The following is a 20,920-nucleotide window of genomic DNA, read 5'->3' as shown; positions in this document are numbered from 1 at the left end:
TATCTTTCCAGATTATTTCTCATAACTAAATGATAATCATGTATGAACAAAGCCGCTTATAGCATTATATAACAACATATAAAATCTCTACCCTCTAGTATAAGTGAATATCACCTCCATTTTGTACATACTAATATCCATTGTGTGCACATGTCACTAAGGACAAAGCAGTGAAATTGTCTACTGAGGCAGAATGAACCTTGTATGCCTGGCTGGGGATGAGGCTCAGTGAAACAGTTCATGGGTGGGGGGGTAGAAAGCACTTAGACATGGGCCACCACAAGGGCCTGGTTTGAATTTTTAAGCCTTTGAGCTGGGGAATAGTCAGTGTTTGTATATTTAGAGACCTAAAGTACATTTTAAATGTAATCTGTCTATTATATGACAGGGATTTTTGGGAGATCAAAAGTCGGAAGTGGTATTTTTTATATATATTTCACAGAGCAAAACAATCACTGAAGCAAACAGTTGACTTTTTCATATCAGTTGACTTTTCCATGTGCTTGGACAACTTGCAAGAAAAAGATCATACCAAATTCTGAAAATGCATTTATTTTCACATTTGTACATAAAGTACAAATGCAAACAGTATCATATCCAATTTTAAAAACAGAAATCCTTTCATCATTCTATTGAATTGTTTGTAAGAAAGACTTATTTGTAAAATAATGAACTCAAAACCAGTGGCGGCTGGTGGGAGGAGCTATAGGAGGACGGGCTCATTGTAATGGCTGGAATTGAATAAATGGAACGGTATCAACCACATCAAACATATGGAAATCACGTTTGACACCGTTCCATTTATTTCATTCTAGCCATTATAATGAGCCCATCCTCCTATAGCTCCTCCCACCAGCCTCCACTGCTTAAAACATGACATTGTAATTTGAACATGAATAAGTGTTTAGGTTTCCTTGAAAAAGAGAGTTGATCAGTTTATAAGTCTGAGACCAGTTTGAGAGTTGATCAGATCAGTCCTTGTTACAACATTCAACATACAATAGTGCAGGTATTATTTACAGTTTGGTTAATGCTCATCACCTGCTAACTTTGTCAACATCCCACAGTTTGTAAACCAAAAAATATATAGATAAGGCATGGGATACATTTTCCTTTTTTATTCAACCAAAATAGAGTACAACATTTAAACAAAATCCAAAAAAATAACTTGAAAATGCTGTTGAAGGTGATACATCTCTAGTTCATCTCAATAGTTGATACCTGCTCGCTCCCTTTTCTTGATTTCTCTTTCCTGTGAAGTAAAAAATTATGTTAAAACCTCAATGTAATCAAATCTTAAATCTGAATCTATAATTTCCAGAGGTAACACACATTGATATTACCATGAAATTCAAAGATGGGTTCTCACCCCTTTCCTTAAAAACAGGTTACTGTATTGACTTTGTAAGAGTACATTGCTGCACCTTTGCTTACCTTTGGACAACAAAAAGAACAATAGCAGAGATCACCGCCACTGCAAACACAATTCCTCCTAAAATACCCACAATCAGTCCTGAGACAAACAAAGATAGTTAGGATTAAGAAGCAAAAATACAAAAGCAGCTCTTTCATAACGACAATATAGCTAAATTACAAAGAGTATCATCAAGATATGACCCAATTTCTTAACTGTACAAAATGGCACAAAAGGTATTGATGTACCTGCATTAGTGGAACTCTCATCTGGGTTGGGTCCTGGTTCCACAGCACCACCTAACCTTCCTGCTTTGGCTGCAGAAGAAGAATATCTCACATGAACGGGACAAACAAGCATAATAGAGACAGAGTTGCAATGAAGTGGTGGAGGAAGGACCTCTAATGGACTAAAGAAGAACGGTCCAAACAGTTAAAGTCAGATGAGTGTTTGTTGCACCTCAATGTTTAAAATGCACTTCAGTGTCTACAAACTATTTTCATTCATTTCATACAGAAACAAGCCTTTACACATGGCAGTAGAGAGAAATATAAGAATGCGTAGGTTCATTATATTGAATATGATGGGTTGTTGATTTTTGGGTACATATTGAGGTATATTGTCATTACCTCAAACAGAGGGAGAGATGAGAAATAGTGGCATCACAACAATAAATAGTGAACTGACCCATGCATGTCTGCTGACACTGCTCTCTGGTCTCGAAGCGGTTGCCATTGCCCTGACAGCCCCCGTAGTGGAAGATACGGCAGTTCCTCTCTTCTGTGTTGTAGTAGTACATCACCAACATGGCAAAACAACTACCATGGTTCACTGGGAGGTCACACACTGCCTCTGAGAGAGCAGAGAGAATAGATGAGGAATATTAATGGGTTTGACAAACTTCTATGAACAGCTCAACGATTCTTCCTTAAATGGATGGATAATTTTGAGAGATTAGCGTAGCATAATAATCAGATTATAGGATTGCTGTGTATGCTATGTCTATTTCCTTATTATGTGGTTTGGTCAATATCTTGTCTTTTATGTTCATTAATCATTAGCCATTATTATAAAAACCCATACATCAATGCAACACTGTACAATTTGCATTTGTCATATGGACTTCCTGTTTGTTAAATGTAGGATCCTCGTTGAATCTACACCTAACAAAATGGCCGCCATACAGCAGCTGCTCTCCCTCCCCACCCTCTGTAGCAGCCTACCTGCAGCTGGGTAGGTCTCGTTAAACTTGGCAGAGCAGGCCTCCATGCACTGCCTGTCTGTGTTGAAGCGGTTCTGATTCCCTTCCAGTCCTTTGTAGAAGAAAGGGAGACAGACGTCTTCCCCCTCATCATAGTAATACCGCAGTTGGTGGTCTTCCTTTCCCTCCACTGCCTTCCCCTCGTCCATCTTACTACTGCAAAACGGCTCTGACAGAAGAAGATGGCCACTTGTCAGTCACTGAGTAGTTACAGTACATGTTCGCTTGCCAGTTTTGACTGAGTTCTTCAACAGCAAAAATACAGTTTAGGTTTATGATTTGCAAGTGCATTCTAAATCTAGTTTGAACTATCTCAGCTGTCTGATTTCTTCTTTATTTCTGATTCTGACATAACTGTGCTTGAAAAGCAAGGTTTTTCCATTCCTAGCATCTTAGCATCATCTTCACACTCACTGTTCTCACAACATTTTCTCAATATTCATCACAATCAAATTGAGAAATGACCCCACTCACAAATGTAACCTCAGCATAACATTGGATGGTTACATAATGAATTCATAATTCATTCATTTCAGAGAAAAAATACAACATTATTTACAATACTAGATTTAGTAACTGTGTTTCCCTTACTTTGATTTTGCTTTGATATAACTGGGCATAAAGAAATGATGACAAAGTAGGAGCTCAGTGACCTGCTTACAGTAGCACACATACTATAGTTAAAGCAGTTAAAGCAAAGCGATTAACAAGGGTTCGTTGAGAGAATGCAGAAATGTTAAGAAACAGAATATACTCACCCATGGACGAAGCTATAGGAAGCATAACTCCTAGTAAAAATGCATTTAAGAGTGGATTTGCCATCGTTTTGACGCTGTCTGCTAAATGACTAAAATGTAAATGGTAGGCCAAGACTGTAGATTCCCCCAACAGAAAGATGTCAAGTTTGTTTTCAAATCCCGTTCTATGAGCTTCTGTCCACGGGCAGGGAACGTCCTTTGGACCCCTTATCAACCATTAGGTTTTTATGACCTGGGAGTGTCTCTCTCTGTCGGTCACAGACCCCATGGTTTCAGTTATAAAATATGAAAATGACTGGCAGTATCTTGGCAACACTTTTTCAGTGTTCATGTTTTTATTGTAGTTGAGTAATCAAGCATTTCACACACAGAGATTGAGAAATAATGCAAGCCTATCCCCAACTACAAGACCTTATGGTAAACTTTCTTGTATCTTCAAATAAATATTGGCCACTTTCAAAATGTTAAGTCCTGCACAGTGGTTACATTGAGCCGGAGTAACCCAGAGCTGAGCTCCTGAACCTTGTGTCAAAGAGCAGGATAGAAAGTAGGGTAAAAGTACTAACCCTAACCATACAATGGGAATACATTGTACTTACAGCAGTAACCCTAACCATAGCCATAACCCTTACCCCAACCCTAGCTTCATGTCCACATCCCAGTTCAACCCTAATCCTAGCCTCAACCATAACCCTAACCCTAGCTTTTTGCTATTGAAGAACTCACTATTTTGCTGTTGAAGAACTCAGTAGAAACTAGCAAGAGAACATGTACTGTAACTACTTTTGTTACTGACAAGTGGCCTTCTGTCAGAGCCATTTTGCAGTAGTAAGATGAATGAGGGGAAGGCAGTGGAGGGAAAGGAAGACAACAACCAACTGCAGTATTACTACAATGAGGGACCAGGTGTCTGTTTCTCTTTTTTCTACAAAGGACTGAAAGGGAATGAGAACCGCTTCAACACAGACAGTGCATGGAGGCCTGCTCTGCCAAGTTTAATGAGCCCCACCCAGCTGCAGGTAGGCTGCTACAGAGGGTGGGGAGAAGAGTGGCTGCTGTACGGCAGCCATTTTGTTGATTCTACATCTAACAAACAGGAAGTCCATATGACTATGCAAACTGTACAGTGTTGCATTGGTGTATGGGTTTTTATTATAATGTTTAAGGCCAGGCACCAGAGGCTAAAATGACATTTTTGCATCTACTTCTCAATTTTGGTCCATTAATATGGCAGTTGATGAATTATTTTATTTTAGTTAGTTTATCATACTACAGTCATCAAAATGTCATGAATTGTAACCACTTTTAAAATGGACATACATCCATAATTTAAAAGCTCATTTCATAGAGAACGTTACAAACTGGACAATATGTAGTAACTTCATTTGAAGAAATGGTGTTTGGGTCGAAATAGGTGTTTGGCGTTTGGTAGTCTAAATTCAGCGTACTTGCCTTTAACTGCCATTTCCCAAAAGTCAGACCTTTCCCACACGCTAACTCTTTTTTCTCAGCCTCAGAAGCATCTGCATTCACCAACTTTTGTGTGGTTATCCTTAGACATATTTTCCAGACTTATACAAAGGGAATTGTTGATATATTGTCCAATTTGTATTCTAGATGACATTTTCTTCTAAAATTATTTGCTAAAACGCATTTTAATTCCCGTTCTTTAGTATTTTACAGATTGAAAAATGAAAAAAGAATTTATCCACAATCTGCTATGTATAAGTCCGGTCCTGGAGTGTCTTAACAAAATAAAACCAAAATATTTAGGCTGACTTCATCCAATGTCCAGAAAAATGGATTTGCGTGATATGCAAAAATGTGCATATTTATTTAGATAGAGCAATTAGCATATTTTAATACAATATTTCAGAATTTTTGTATGCAAAAAGTCAGAGTTACCGTAACCACAACTCTAACCCTAGCTAGCTTCATGGCCACATCCTGGTTCAACCCTAACCCTTGTCTCAACCACAACTCTAACCCTAGCTAGCTTCATGGCCACATCCTGGTTCAACCCTAACCCTTGTCTCAACCACAACTCTAACCCTAGCTAGCTTAATGGCCACATCCTGGCTCAACCCTAACCCTTGTCTCAACCACAACTCTAACCCTAGCTAGCTTCATGGCCACATCCTGGTTCAACCCTAACCCTTGTCTCAACCACAACTCTAACCCTAGCTAGCTTCATGGCCACATCCTGGTTCAACCCTAACCCTTGTCTCAACCACAACTCCTAACCCTAGCTAGCTTCATGGCCACATCCTGGTTCAACCCTAACCCTTGTCTCAACCACAACTCTAACCCTAGCTAGCTTCATGGCCACATCCTGGTTCAACCCTAACCCTTGTCTCAACCACAACTCTAACCCTAGCTAGCTTCATGGCCACATCCTGGTTCAACCCTAACCCTTGTCTCAACCACAACTCTAACCCTAGCTAGCTTCATGGCCACATCCTGGTTCAACCCTAACCCTTGTCTCAACCACAACTCTAACCCTAGCTAGCTTCATGGCCACATCCTGGTTCAACCCCTAACCCTTGTCTCAACCACAACTCTAACCCTAGCTAGCTTCATGGCCACATCCTGGTTCAACCCTAACCCTTGTCTCAACCACAACTCTAACCCTAGCTAGCTTCATGGCCACATCCTGGTTCAACCCTAACCCTTGTCTCAACCACAACTCTAACCCTAGCTAGCTTCATGTCCACATCCTGGTTCAACCCTAACCCTTGTAAATATACTTCCCTATTATTCATTCTCTTTATACATTTCCTCCATCCGAATGGTTTACTAGGGCTATCATATGTTTACTTATCGTATAATTTCAGGAAGTGCATAAGATTGCTGAACAATGATGTATTTAGACTCAGACACCTAGGGTGCATCGCAATAGTCTAAAAGGGGATTCCTCTCTTTGTCTGCTTCCCCTCGTCAGCACTGATATGAAAGAACCTGAGAGGTAATATCACATTTCTGAAACCCCTGCTATCTGCTATCTCTTAACCTCTGTTTTCAGATTAGTGCAGATTAAGTGCAGAAGACTACGAAAGGAAGCCAATTTAGACTACTGTGATGAAGCCTCCATACAGGTAGTAGCCTACAATCTCTTGGACAAAAGCGTTTGGATGAAGTCCACTATGAGTCAAGTATCGAGTTAAAGCAGTCTCACTCTCGCCTATAAACCGAAACAGGTATCGGTTTACAGTCAGGGAAGGTAATATAACTGAGAGCTACGTCAGAGAAGTTGGCCTAAGTATTATGATGGCGTCAACAGAGCAGTCTTGATGGACATAAAGTATACAATACAAGTGTACAGTGTGTAAATTATTTGAAAAGACCTCAGACAAATGTAGAAACTAAGCAGTTATGTGGATCTTATGAGTTTAAAGTTGACTCCAGTCAAGATAATTCAAAGATGACCCTTCTCAGAATGATGATGATGATGAAACAGCCTTTCTTGTGCTGATAGTGAGTGCCGAGGGGTCCTTTGCTCTGCCTGTGCTGTCTGACAGGGCAAAGGTGTCCTTCAGTCTGCCTGTTAAAACATTATTTCTCAGGGTGGGGACCTCTGTTGAAACCAAGCAGAAGGAAATGTCAGTTTGTTGCTTTAAACATTTTGACTGCAAAAAAACAACAACAGGAAGATGCCCAATATCTATTGCTACCCAGTGCCCAGCCTTAAGCCATGGCCAAAGAGGAATCAGCCGCAATCCAACAGTGGGCCATAACTCTTAGAATTCCTGTACAGATATTTCTATTCAAAACAATGTGTTGTACTGGCTGGGTGGAGCATTTGGTATAATGATCCAGGACTTCTGCTAGCAAAAACCGTATGGCAGGCCCTACTTCCTCCTGGACTGCTCAGTGTCCAAGAACGTCTTGTGCTGCTCACATGACCCACACAGGAAACTGGACTGGAAGATCACACAGTGACATCCTGGGGACCATAAGACACCATTACACACTGACACTGTCCCATGTGAGGGTGTCATGAAACAACGACGTGAAACCCTATCAAACCATACTACTGGTTCCTGGCCCACCATTTGGGAAATGTTGATTTTGATGAGAGAGAGGTAACTGCCAAAATAAAGGAAACACTTGAGTAAATGAGGGATACAAAGTATATTGAAAGCAGGTGCTTCCACACAGGTGTGGTTTCTGAGTTAATTAAGCAATTAACATCCCATCATGCTTAGGTTCATGTATACAAATGCCCAGTGGCCCATTATTGTGGCTACCATGGCTAGAAAAAGAGATCTCAGTGACTTTGAAAGAGGGGTCTCAAAGGAGCATAGGGGGTTTAAAGGGTGGGTGGGTGTGTGTGTGTCTCAGTACCCAGATCTCAACCCAATTGAACACTCATAGGAGATTCTGGAGCGGCGCCTGAGACAGCATTTTCCACCACCATCAACAAAACACCAAATTATGGAATTTCTCGTGGAAGAATGGTGTCGCATCCCTCCAATAAAGTTCCAGACACTTGTAGAATCTATGCCAAGGCACATTGAAGCTGTTCTGGCGGCTCGTGGTGGCCTAACGCCCTATTAAGACACTTTATGTTGGTGTTTCCTTTATTTTGGCTGTTACCTTTATGTTGGTGAAGACAAAGCCAGAGGTGTATTCAGTACGCCGATTCTGTTGCAATACGTTTCTTAAACGGAACGAAATGGGGAGGGACCTAACTGAATTTGTCCAATAGAAACTCTAGTTTTAGTTGCAAAATGGAACGTTTGATGATTACACCCCAGGAGTGGTAGTGAGTTTGTAGCCCACTGTACTTTTATAGCCAAGTATGGAACACTGCCCAGTCATATAGTCATGTCATTTATGTTTGCAATTACTACAACAAGACGTTTCACTGTAGTGTATCTATCATTAAGTAGCCTTCATTGAGCGGATTACATGTCCATTGTCCACTACCGTACCTCCCACCCTGCAGGAGTGTCCTGCTCTGGGAGTGTGTTGCTGGTGGGGGCGACAGAGGACCCCCTCACCCAGGGCTCCCCCACCTCCTCTGGACGGGACGGCATGAAGGCAAAGGCCCCGCAGCCACAGGACTGAGCAGGGCACACGTACACTGGAGACAGACGCACGCACGCACACACACAATGTAGGCTACTCCCAAACGTGTTTAAGTAGACTCATGAACAGACCAGTCACACACACACACTGTGCTATCCTTTACTTATAGACAGATGATCTGTACCTGTGTATTTCCCATGCTCATACAGAAGCACATGGAGGAGTCGCCCACTCTGAAACAATCCCAGGTAAAGTCTGGACATCTACCAGCCCACATACACATCTGGCCACACCACCACAGAGCAGAGACAACACAAATACTGTAAGAGCCTTTCTGTTGTAAAATAGGGAATGTGAGTAGAGTATGGTCGGTGGTACCATGGTTTTAGCCTTGAAGTATGATGGTACTGCCATGGTACTGCCATTAGACCTAAATATTACCATGGTATTGCATCATTTATACCATGGTGTAGCTGTGCATCATGGAAATACCATGGTTTTAAACTGCATTATACATTCTACCATGGTAACGCACAATTATGATAAATGGTACCAAACATTATCATATGGTTCAATCTTTATTAATTGTGCGTTACCATAGCGCAATGGCAGTATAATGCATTAAAAAATAAACCCCCCCCCCCCCCAAGGTCAAAAGAGGTTGGTTGGTATTATATTGATGAATTTATATACCAGTATGGGCAAGTTTCTGATAAAGTCAGAGGCTGGCTACTATTGTTGGTCCTAGTTTGTCTGTAACATCAAAGAAAAAGGGAAACAGTTGCTGTGAAAAAGTGATAATAGTTTCTGTATTTATAGTACCATTTTCGCTCATGTTTGGGTTCCCTGTGTTGCCAACCTGAAATGTGGGAGAATGCGAGATATATGGTAGCGTAATCTTTGGCATTTTGTAATCATTTTACCAGGGGCGCAACTTTGGTTTTAGATGTGGGGGGGGGCATTATTTTAATTTTTTAATCCAGTCGGATAAACACTCCAAACTGCCTATCCGACCGCTCAGAGGCGTCCGCATGGTCCTAAAACACACCGTTGCCTCGTTTGGATCACATTCCAATGATAAAACTGGGTGGGGACAAAAATGCAATTTCAGAAGGTGGGGGTGTTGCACTTGTTTCGGCCGCAGAGGGAGCCGCTCACTCTAGTGGTTGCTTCACGCGCTCCCACTCTACAGTGGCTCTAGCGCTAGCCTGCCAAGTAGTGAGTGAGTCAGTTGAATAAGAGAGCCAAGCCAACTAAAAACTGAAGAGAGAAGCACCAGATAAACTAAATATTTTAAACGTTATCGTCACGGTGAGCGAGTTATAAAGCATAGGATATGAAACACCAAGTTAAGTGGAGTGTAATGATAATAACTGTTATTTTTTGATGATGTTTTGATTGTTTAATTAATTTATAAAAGTCAGTTAGCATAGAACCTAACTTCGGCTAAAGTTAGCTCCAGTCAAGCGAGCCTTTCGTAGTCATGGCGACAGGACCAATGAACGTTCACACAGAGTGTAAACAAAGGGAAACATTGTAACTTGCTGTTTTTAGGGATATGTTGAGAATTACATGATGAAAATGTATCTATGAGATAAGATGATAATTAATGCCTTTTTACCCAAAATATTGTTTAGTATGTTGGCTATTTAGAATTGTATAAGAGTAGCCAAGTCAGTTGAATGGGAGCCAACTGAAAACTATTGAAGAGAGAAGCACCAGAAAAACTAACTATTTTAAATCTTCAAGGTTTCAGACTCCCTTAATTCTTCTCACCATACCCTATCCAGGTCCCAAGGTTTAAGAGGGTACACTACACCAGGGATTCCCAAACTTTTTCACTCAGGGCCCCCCTTCCAACATTAGGGAACATCCCGCGCCCCCCCTGCGCACACCACGTCTATTTCTATGGGCACAAGCACTGTTCATGACATAAACTCTTCACACCCCTATTGTTGGTGGAGAGACTTTTGCAGTTTATTTCCTGCAAATCTACACATTTTGTCATGGGGTGCAAAGAAAATTGTGCAGTTTTAAAGCTAATTTTCTTGCAATTCTATACATTTTGCCATGTCTAATGTATATTAATGTGATTTCAGTGACAAAAACATTACAACAATATATATGGGCTAAAGAACTTATATATAAAAATGTTAGCTGACATGGGCTAGTTGATCTGGACATTTCTGAACAGTTATAAATAGCTCTCTAAGGTATACAATGACTAACATGACAAGAGGAACTGATGATGCACTACCCAATTTCGAAAGCGCACCTTGTGCGTTCTACTATTACAACTTTCAAGAGTAAGTTTAAAGACGGACTGAGTTCCTTTAAAAACTTCTTCTTTTTTTTGTACTACCATGGTTTATTGTTCTACCATGGTAGCTAGTACAATGAAAAATATATAATATTTTTTGGTCACTACCACTACCAAATATAAAGGGAACACTTAAACAACACATCCTAGATCTGAATGAATGAAATAATCTTATTAAATACTTTTTTCTTTACATAGTTGAATGTGCTGACAACAAAATCACACAAAAATTATCAATGGAAATCAAATGTATCAACCCATGGAGGTCTGGATTTGGAGTCACACTCAAAATTAAAGTGGAAAACTACACTACAGGCTGATCCAACTTTGATGTAATGTCCTTAAAACAAGTCAAAATGAGGCTCAGTAGTGTGTGTGGCCTCCACGTGCCTGTATGACCTCCCTACAACGCCTGGGCATGCTCCTGATGAGGTGGCGGATGGTCTCCTGAGGGATCTCCTCCCAGACCTGGACTAAAGCATCCGCCAACTCCTGGACAGTCTGTGGTGCAACGTGGCGTTGGTGGATGGAGCAAGACATGATGTCCCAGATGTGCTCAATTGGATTCAGGTCTGGGGAACGGGCGGGCCAGTCCATAGCATCAATGCCTTCCTCTTGCAGGAACTGCTGACACACTCCAGCCACATGAGGTCTAGCATTGTCTTGCATTAGGAGGAACCCAGGGCCAACCGCACCAGCATATGGTCTCACAAGGGGTCTGAGGATCTCATCTCGGTACCTAATGGCAGTCAGGCTACCTCTGGCGAGCACATGGAGGGCTGTGCGGCCCCCCAAAGAAATGCCACCCCACACCATGAATGACCCACCGCCAAACCGGTCATGCTGGAGGATGTTGCAGGCAGCAGAACGTTCTCCACGGCGTCTCCAGACTCTGTCACGTCTGTCACATGTGCTCAGTGTGAACCTGCTTTCATCTGTGAAGAGCACAGGGCGCCAGTGGCGAATTTACCAATCTTGGTGTTCTCTGGCAAATACCAAACGTCCTGCACGGTGTTGGGCTGTAAGCACAACCCCCACCTGTGGACGTCAGGCCCTCATACCACCCTCATGGAGTCTGTTTCTGACCGTTTGAGCAGACACATGCACATTTGTGGCCTGCTGGAGGTCATTTTGCAGGGCTCTGGCAGTGCTCCTCCTGCTCCTCCTTGCACAAAGGCGGAGGTAGCGGTCCTGCTGCTGGGTTGTTGCCCTCCTACGGCCTCGTCCACGTCTCCTGATGTACTGGCCTGTCTCCTGGTAGCGCCTCCATGCTCTGGACACTACGCTGACAGACACAGCAAACCAGATTAACAGCGCCGGAGAAGATGGCTGCCGTTTTACAGCCCTCTAACCAATTGTACTATTATGTGTGTTTTTCCACGTTATTTGTAATTTAATTTGTACATAATGTTTCTGCCATCGTCTCTTATAACCAAAAAGAGCTTCTGGATATCAGGACAGCGATTACTCACCTCGTATTGGACGAAGATTTTTTCTTCAACGAGGCGGCCGCGAAGGATATCATACAGACACCCGACAAGGCCCAAATCCCCGTCATTCGCGTGAGGAAGAGACGGAGATATCGTGGACGTAGATCGGGGTGCCTTGTAAGGATCCGACGGTGAGCAAGTAAACTGCCTCTTCCATCAATCCTATTAGCCAATCTTCAATCATTGGATAACAAATTGGATGACCTAAGATTACGGTTATCCTACCAACGGGACATTAAAAACTGTAATATCTTATGTTTCACCGAGTCGTGGCTGAACGACGACATTGGTAACATACAGCTAGCGGGCTATACGCTACATCGGCAGGATAGAACGGCTGACTCCGGTAAGACAAGGGGTGGCGGTCTGTGTGTATTTGTAAACAACAGCTGGTGCACAAAATCAAATACTAAGGTTTTGCTCGCCTGAGGTAGAGTATCTTATGATAAGCTGTAGACCACACTATTTACCAAGAGAGTTTTCATCTATATTTTTCATAGCTGTCTATTTACCACCACAAACCAATGCTGGCATTAAGATTGCACTGAATGAGTTGTACAAGGCCATAAATCAACAGGAAAACGCTCATCCAGATGTAGTGCTCCTAGTGGCCGGGGACTTTAATGCAGGGAAACTTAAATCCGTTCTACCTAATTTCTACCAGCATGTTAAATGTGCAACCAGAGGAAAAAAAACTCTAGACCACCTTTACTCCACACACAGAGACGCATACAAAGCTCTCCCTCGCCCTCCATTTGGCAAATCTGACCATAACTCTATCCTCCTGATTCCTGCTTATAAGCAAAAACTAAAGCAGGAAGCACCAGTGACTCGGTTAATAAAAAAGTGGTCAGATGACGCAGATGCTAAGCTACAGGACTGTTTTGCTAGCACAGACTGGAACATGTTCCGGGATTCTTCAGACAGCATTGAGGAGTACACCACATCAGTCACTGGCTTCATCAATAAGTGCATCGATGATGTCGTCCCCACAGTGACCGTACGTACATACCCCAACCAGAAGCCATGGATTACAGGAAACATCCGCACTGAGCTAAAGGGTAGAGCTGCCGCTTTCAAGGAACGGGACTCTAACCCGGACGCTTATAAGAAATCCCGCTATGCCCTCCGACGAACCATCAAACAGGCAAAGAGTCAATACAGGACTAAGATTGAATCGTACTAAACTGGCTCTGACGCTCGTTGGATGTGGCAGGGCTTGAAAACTATTACAGACTACAAAGGGAAGCACAGCCGCGAGCTGCCCAGTGACACAAGCCTACCAGACGAGCTAAACCACTTCTATGCTCGCTTCGAGGCAAGCAACACTGAAGCATGCATGAGAGCACCAGCTGTTCCGGATGACTATGTGATCACGCTCTCCGTAGCCGATGTGAGTAAGACTTTTAAGCAGGTCAACATTCACAAGGCCGCAGGGCCAGACGGATTACCAGGACGTGTACTCAGAGCATGTGCTGACCAACTGGCAAGTGTCTTCACTGACATTTTCAACATGTCCCTGACTGAGTCTGTAATACCAACATGTTTCAAGCAGACCACCATAGTCCCCGTGCCCAAGGACTCTAAGATAACCTGCCTAAATGACTACCGACCCGTAGCATTGACGTCTGTAGCCATGAAGTGCTTTGAAAGGCTGGTCATGGCTCACATCAACAGCATTATCCCAGAAACCCTAGACCCACTCCAATTTGCATACCGCCCCAACAGATCCACAGATGATGCAATCTCTATTGCACTCCACACTGCCCTTTCCCACCTGGACAAGAGGAACACCTACGTGAGAATGCTATTCATTGACTACAGCTCAGCATTCAACACCATAGTGCCCTCTAAGCTCATCACTAAGCTAAGGATCCTGGGACTAAACACCTCCCTCTGCAACTGGATCCTGGACTTCCTGACGGGCCGCCCCCAGGTGGTAAGGGTAGGTAACAACACATCTGCCACACTGATCCTCAACACGGGGGCCCCTCAGGGGTGCGTGCTCAGTCCCCTCCTGTACTCTCTGTTCACCCATGACTGCATGGCCAGGCACAACTCCAACACCATCATTAAGTTTGCCGACGACACAACAGTGGTAGGCCTGATCACCAACAACGATGAGACAGCCTATAGGGAGGAGGTCAGAGACCTGGCCGTGTGGTGCCAGGACAACAACCTCTCCCTCAACGTGACCAAGACAAAGGAGATGATTGTGGACTACAGGGAAAAAAAAGAGGACTGAGCACGCCCCCATTCTCATCGACGGGGCTGTAGTGGAACAGGTTGAGAGCTTCAAGTTCCTTGGTGTCCACATCACCAACGAACTATCATGGTCCAAACACACCAAGACAGTCGTGAAGAGGGCACGACAAAGCCTATTCCCCCTCAGGAGACTGAAAAGATTTGGCATGGGTCCTCAGATCCTCAAAAAATTCTACAGCTGCACCATCAAGAGCATCCTGACTGGTTGCATCACCGCCTGGTATGGCAACGGCTTGGCCTCCGACCGCAAGGCACTACAGAGGGTAGTGCGTACGGCCCAGTACATCACTGGGGCCAAGCTTCCTGCCATCCAGGACCTCTATACCAGGCGGTGTCAGAGGAAGGCCCTCAAAATGGTCAAAGACTCCAGCCACCCTAGTCATAGACTGTTCTCTCTGCTACCGCACGGCAAGCGGTACCGGAGTGCCAAGTCTAGGTCCAAAAGACTTCTCAACAGCTTCTACCCCCAAGCCATAAGACTCCTGAACAGCTAATCATGGCTACCCGGACTATTTGCACTGCCCCCCCACCCCATCCTTTTTACGCTGCTGCTACTCTGTTAATTATTTATGCAGTCACTTTAACTCTACCCACATGTACATATTACTTCAACTACCTCAACTAGCCGGTGCCCCCGCACATTGACTCTGCACCGGTACCCCCCTGTATATATAGCCTCCCTACTGTTATTTTATTTTACTTCTGCTCTTTTTTTCTCAACACTTTTTTTGTTAAAAATAAATGCACTGTTGGTTAAGGGCTGTAAGTAAGCATTTCACTGTAATGTCTGCACCTGTTGTATTCGGCGCATGTGACCAATAAAATTTGATTTGATTTGATTTCTTGCCACAGCTCGCATTGATGTGCCATCCTGGATGAGCTGCACTACCTGAGCCACTTGTGTGGGTTGTAGACTCCGTCTCATGCTACCACTAGAGTGAAAGCACCGCCAGCATTCAAAAGTGACCAAAACATCAGCCAGGAAGCATAGGAACTGAGGTCACCACCTGCAGAAGCACTTCTTTATTGGGGGTGTCTTGCTAATTGCCTATAATTTCCACCTGTTGTCTATTCCATTTGCACAACAGCATGTGAAATGTATTGTCAATCAGTGTTGCTTCCTAAGTGGATTGACTTTGAGTTACATTGTGTTGTTTAAGTGTTCCCTTTATTTTTTTTAGCAGTGTATACACACACACACACACACACACACACACACACTACCGGTGAAAAGTTTGGACACCTACTCAATCAAGGGTTTTTATTTATTTTTACTATTTTCTACATTGTAGAATAATAGTGAAGACATCAAAACTATGAAATAACACAAGTATGAAAATGTATGCACTCACTAACTGTAAGTCAATCTGGATAAGGGCGTCTGCTAAATGACTAAAATGTAAATCTTACTGAATGTATTCAAATGTCAAGTTACAAGTTTGCGACTGTTGTTAAATATTTCACACATCATGACACATTTGCGAATCCTACTTGCAAACACAAATCTCAATGTGTGACCACGAAATTCAAAACACAAAACACACGTAGTTCTGTCATCATTATAATCCCATACATTTCATAGGTGGACAGTAGACTAGACTTTACTGAAGTTACTTTAGTTGTTGATGACGTTACTATGGAAACAGATACACAACACATGCAATTAGCAGTGTAGCCATAGAATTAGGAATTAGAATACGAACAGTAATTTAATGGGATCTCTTATAAGTGTAAAGGATTTATCATAGTCCAAAACATGTACGCGTATGCACATCAGTGAATATTGGACCGCTGGGTTTCATACTTTTTGAATTCTCAAGCAATTTCTCCAACTGTCAACACATTAAAATCAATAGAGGAGACGCATTGGTTGGGAATTGTGGGGAGGTGCGCGTTCGGCCTGTGCGTTCCCCCGCGGATGGTGGTCTCAGAGCTGTGTAGCTATGTCACAATGGGACGTCGGACTATGATTTACGTTTAACACTACAACAAATATAATCAAATCTCGGAAGACAGAGACATATCATGGTTTTCTAAATTATACTTAGTCTTCTGAATGAATAAATGCTTGTTTTTAATGACATGAGCATTGTAGCATAAGAAAAACAGACAAGCACTCAGTTGGCATTTATTTAAATTGGTTTATTACTTTATTATATAAACAAATACAACCTCTTAAAATCAACAAAACAATGATTGCCAAGATTTGATTCCAAAACAGATCTGTGCAAATAATGTCATTAGTTTGCCAACCCACCTTCCTTACCCCCAACCCCCTCCCTTTGCCCACCCCTCTAACCCTTCTTGTCTCATTCACAGAACAGAAGATGAGACCAACCACTCCACTGGAGTATGCCCCAGATTCACTTGTGTTGTATGCCCGAGAAGCACAACAGAAACAGAATACAGGTATTGACTGTTTTTGTGAGATAAGTCATTACTATGACAGTTTATTGAGAGGAAATTACATCACTCCTATACTCGTCTACACACCACTGCTTTCTTTCGCAGTGGATCGTTCCAAACAGCAGGAATGGGGTACAATACATTCAAACTCAGGAATGAAATGGAAATTCAGTTAATGAATTGAAGAAAATATTGCCAATGACAATTTTTCAAATGAAATAAATGAGATGGAATTGATCCAACCCTGCCTAATTAAAACATCTGTATACTAGGCTACTGATGGTTATCTAGAAACATGGGTGTCACCTGGGTGCCAGGCTCTCTGCTTATGCCGATTTATAGTAGTTAGCAACAGTAGTCAGGTAGAGTGAGAGAATGCAGCATCTCAGATTGCTATAGAATAGTAAGTATGTGGTTCCCTCATCCCGAGAGCGAGAGGCAGCCATTGGTTAACATTGAGGTCTGGGTTTAAGTCTCGCAGAAAAACAAAGTCCTCAACAAGGCAATGTGGTGATATTGTCCAGAGGGAAGTGAAAAGTGCCTCGGCCGGAGAGGATGTTTGTGTGTGTGCAACAAATCTGTGTTCATGAAGGGGGTGACAAAAGGCATAATCTTGGATCTCTGCCTCAAACATTCTCATATATACTCTCCCCCTTTCTCTCTCCTCTCTCTTTCTCTCACACACACAGCCCTATTGTCATCTCCCCTCCATGCGCACACACCTACTACAGTATCTTGCGATTCACTGCTGTATAGTTGAAGGCTGATGCTGAAACACTGCCATTCATATTGGAAGGACATTTTGTGCACTTTGAGGTATTGATTTACGGCCCAATCCAATCAAACCTGGGAAGCAGGTTTGCCGGTTACGTCAAATACAACATTTCTACCTGTGCGGGGTTAAGTAAGTTGAGGTTGTATTTATTTTTATTTTACACTGTAAGCATACTTTTTTTGAGCTACTGAATTAAAAAAAAAGCATTCTAACAGTGCAAGAATAATTGTTTTTGAGAAATCCAGACATCAAACCCAGGTTTGAGTGAATAGAGCCCTTGTGTTCAGTAAGTCTTCACTATGGCAAAGTGTACTTTGTAGACTGAAAACTGGGAAGTTGTTAAGTAGAGCTGATAGAAAGGTATTCCTTAAAGGGGAAACAGTTCTAAATGGCAACTAAATGGAATAACGCTAAATGGCAACATCGATTAAAAAAAACTTTCAAAATAATTTGCAGTCAAACCTTGAGATAACAAAAAGGCTAACAAATGAAATGTAACATTTGAAATAAAGTGGGAGATAATACTTAATAATTTGCCAGTAAGGATAGTTAGTTTATCTTATAGTGCAGCTCTCATAAAATATAAAATGACACTTTTCCTCTACCGGTTTCAGTGTCGTTCTCCAGAGATGATTGACAGCTGTCATTTGTAGCTTCAACTCCAATTGGTCCTGGCAGTTTTACCTGTCCATCTGCTGGCCAATGAACTGGAAGCTATCACCGCAGAGTGTCTTCCCCCACGTGTATGTGCCCAATAGGACTGCAGGGTGTCTATGGGTTGGTAGGGAAGGGTTACATTCTCAGCACACACACACACCAGCCTTTCCTTTCCCTCGTCCCCTCCTCTAACCGTTGCTCGTAATGATGTTTCATATAATAATGTGGACATGAAGTCTCCTTGCATTGCTCACGCGGAGGTCCTGTTGGTGTGGCGCTGTGGGTTTTGGCTGAAAGTTCTCACAGTGATGTCTCTCATTGCGATGTCTCTCATTGCGATGTCTCTCATTTCGATGAGTTCTCGTGAGTTCTCATAGCGACGTCTGGTGAGTTCTCATAGCGACGTCTGGTGAGTTCTCATAGCGACGTCTGGTGAGTTCTCAAAGCGACGTCTGGTGAGTTCTCAAAGCGACGTCTGGTGAGTTCTCAAAGCGACGTCTGGTGAGTTCTCAAAGCGACGTCTGGTGAGTTCTCAAAGCGACGTCTGGTGAGTTCTCAAAGCGACGTCTGGTGAGTTCTCAAAGCGACGTCTGGTGAGTTCTCAAAGCGACTTCCCAAAGCGACGTCTGGTGAGTTCCCAAAGCGACGTCTGGTGAGTTCTCATAGCGACGTCTGGTGAGTTCTCATAGCGACGTCTGGCGAGTTCTCATAGCGACGTCTGGTGAGTTCTCATAGCGACGTCTCATCAGTTCTCATAGGGAGGTCTCATTGGTGTGTGGCCGTGAGTTTTCCTCCTCCAGCAGGGCGATGCGTTGTTTGAGCATGCGAACCTGGGTCTCGTGGCGCTCCACCATGGCCATCATCTGAGCCTCCAGCTTTTTCAGCTTGCCCTGGTGCTTCTTCTTGGCCTTCTCATACGCCGCCACCAGGTTACTGGACAGAGAGGAAAGCGAGAGAGCGACAAGTTAGAGAGGAGAGACGGAGTCAAATGGCTAGACAGGACAATGCAGACAGACAGATGGATTGACCTCAGTTGGTTTTGATGTGGTGAGTCAAGTCACAGAGGTAATAAGGGGTTGAAGTAAAAGAGAAATGGTTAAATGTAGCAACTAAGCGTCAATGTGTTTAGGACAATTGTGTTTTTGCTATCCATAAAGAATAGTGCAGCAATTCACCCATTTCCCACTAGATGGCAACCCTGTATTATAATGCAAACCAACTACAGTTATAAAAGATCTGAATCCCAATAGCACCACTGTATTCATTCAATAGTCCAATGAGTTCATCTTCTTTATCTATGGGTAGCCATAGACAATCCCCCCCCCCCACATACACACACACTATAAAGCCAAATGTATTTTCCACAAACATTTTCACTTTTAATAACCAAAAATATTTCCTCCCCCTTCTATGAGTGTTGCTATGGTTACCTGTTTGCCCGTTTGAGATCATTGACGAACTCGGTACTCTGCTGGTGGCGGACCTCGCTACTCTTGGTTAGTCTTTCCAGCGCTGCCACTAGCTCCTGGACACGCCCCTTTAGCTTCTTCTCCCTGAGACACACACATGGGATGAGTCAGGAACACACACACATAGCAGATAGACAGACATCCACACAGAGACACACACACACAGTGTGTTGGGTTTCTTACCGTCTCATTGCGTTGGTGAGCTCTGCTGCCAGGTCGCTATCATTCAGTGTCCTCAGGTCTGATAGGCTGATGGCCGGAGAGTCTCCACAATCCTGGAACATAACAATACCATGAGGAGCTGGTCTACAACCATACACTGCTACTATTGACCATTCTCATACTATGCCTGGTGAAGTGCTGGGCTGAGGTGATTAGGCTGCCTACAGATCAAACACTTAAGCGTAATTAACGGTGGTGTAGTTGACCCTTGTCAGTCAATCAACTGCTCTTCCCTCTGCCAGCCTCTAGCTGACTCAACGTTTAACCCGTCAACTTCTAGTCAATCTTTGTTTTCATTTCAACAATGTACTATCTGTGATGTGCTAGATGCCTTGCTTAAAATGCATGTAAAAAAAAATCCACTGGAGCTGATGTGCTTGATACATTTTTGCTGCAGCTCTCTGCTCCCCTGATTGCTGAATCATTAACCCATATTATATCTGGTACTATCCCCAAGGTTTGGAAGGCGGCCCATGTACTCCCCCTTGAGGTGGTGACCCTTGTGACCTAAATAATAACACTATTTTTTTTATTTTTTTTTATCAGCCTATTTCTAAACTTTCTTGCCTAGCTAAAATGTTAGAATCCTTGATTAATTCTCAGCTAAGATCTTTATCTTTGAAATGTACATCAGTCGCATTTTAGACCAGGTCATAGCACTATCACCTACTGTTATTTTATTTTACTTCTGCTCTTTTTTTCTCAACACTTTTTTTGTTGTTTTATTTTTACTTTTTTTGTTAAAAATAAATGCACTGTTGGTTAAGGGCTGTAAGTAAGCATTTCACCTGTTGTATTCGGCGCATGTGACCAATACAATTTGATTTGATTTGATTTGATCTCTGCTGCATC

The 20,920-nt window shown here is 42.9% G+C and overlaps 2 protein-coding genes across 4 annotated transcripts in view; both read right to left on the bottom strand.

Annotated features, from left to right (window-relative positions):
• Positions 1-536: 536 nt before the first annotated feature.
• Positions 537-3,622, bottom strand: LOC121541177 (kunitz-type serine protease inhibitor bitisilin-3). The gene is made up of 6 exons (XM_041850155.2): positions 3,434-3,622; positions 2,638-2,844; positions 2,102-2,266; positions 1,663-1,731; positions 1,435-1,513; positions 537-1,252 (listed from the first exon to the last, which is right to left on the bottom strand). The coding sequence occupies exons 1-6, from the start codon at positions 3,495-3,497 to the stop codon at positions 1,198-1,200; spliced, it is 639 nt and encodes a 212-aa protein (XP_041706089.1). The 5' UTR covers positions 3,498-3,622; the 3' UTR covers positions 537-1,197.
• A 13,038-nt stretch (positions 3,623-16,660) lies between these two features.
• Positions 16,661-20,920, bottom strand: part of LOC121541709 (colorectal mutant cancer protein-like) — a 121,892-nt gene continuing 117,632 nt past the window's right edge. For all 3 annotated transcript variants that reach the window (XM_041850960.2, XM_045208115.1, XM_045208116.1), the window contains 3 exons: positions 20,030-20,121; positions 19,808-19,930; positions 16,661-19,310 (listed from right to left, as the gene is read on the bottom strand). In XM_041850960.2, coding sequence (XP_041706894.2) covers positions 19,130-19,310; positions 19,808-19,930; positions 20,030-20,121 — 396 coding nt within the window. In that variant the 3' untranslated portion in view covers positions 16,661-19,129. The remainder of the gene's footprint in view (positions 19,311-19,807; positions 19,931-20,029; positions 20,122-20,920) is intronic.

Source organism: Coregonus clupeaformis, chromosome 27, assembly GCF_020615455.1.
Source record: "Coregonus clupeaformis isolate EN_2021a chromosome 27, ASM2061545v1, whole genome shotgun sequence".
NCBI classification, from domain to species: Eukaryota; Metazoa; Chordata; class Actinopteri; order Salmoniformes; family Salmonidae; genus Coregonus; species Coregonus clupeaformis.
Note: the sequence above shows the minus strand (reverse complement) of the source record. Positions and strands in the feature narration are given on the sequence as shown.

Coding starts and splice junctions, on each gene's coding strand:
- LOC121541177 (XM_041850155.2), bottom strand. CDS start 3,497: ATGGCAAATCCACTCTTAAATGCATTTTTACTAGGAGTTATGCTTCCT. Junction 1,732..2,101: donor GTGTCAGCAGACATGCATGG/GTCAGTTCACTA, acceptor CTTCTTCTGCAG/CCAAAGCAGGAAGGTTAGGT. Junction 1,514..1,662: donor TGAGAGTTCCACTAATGCAG/GTACATCAATAC, acceptor TGTTTGTCTCAG/GACTGATTGTGGGTATTTTA.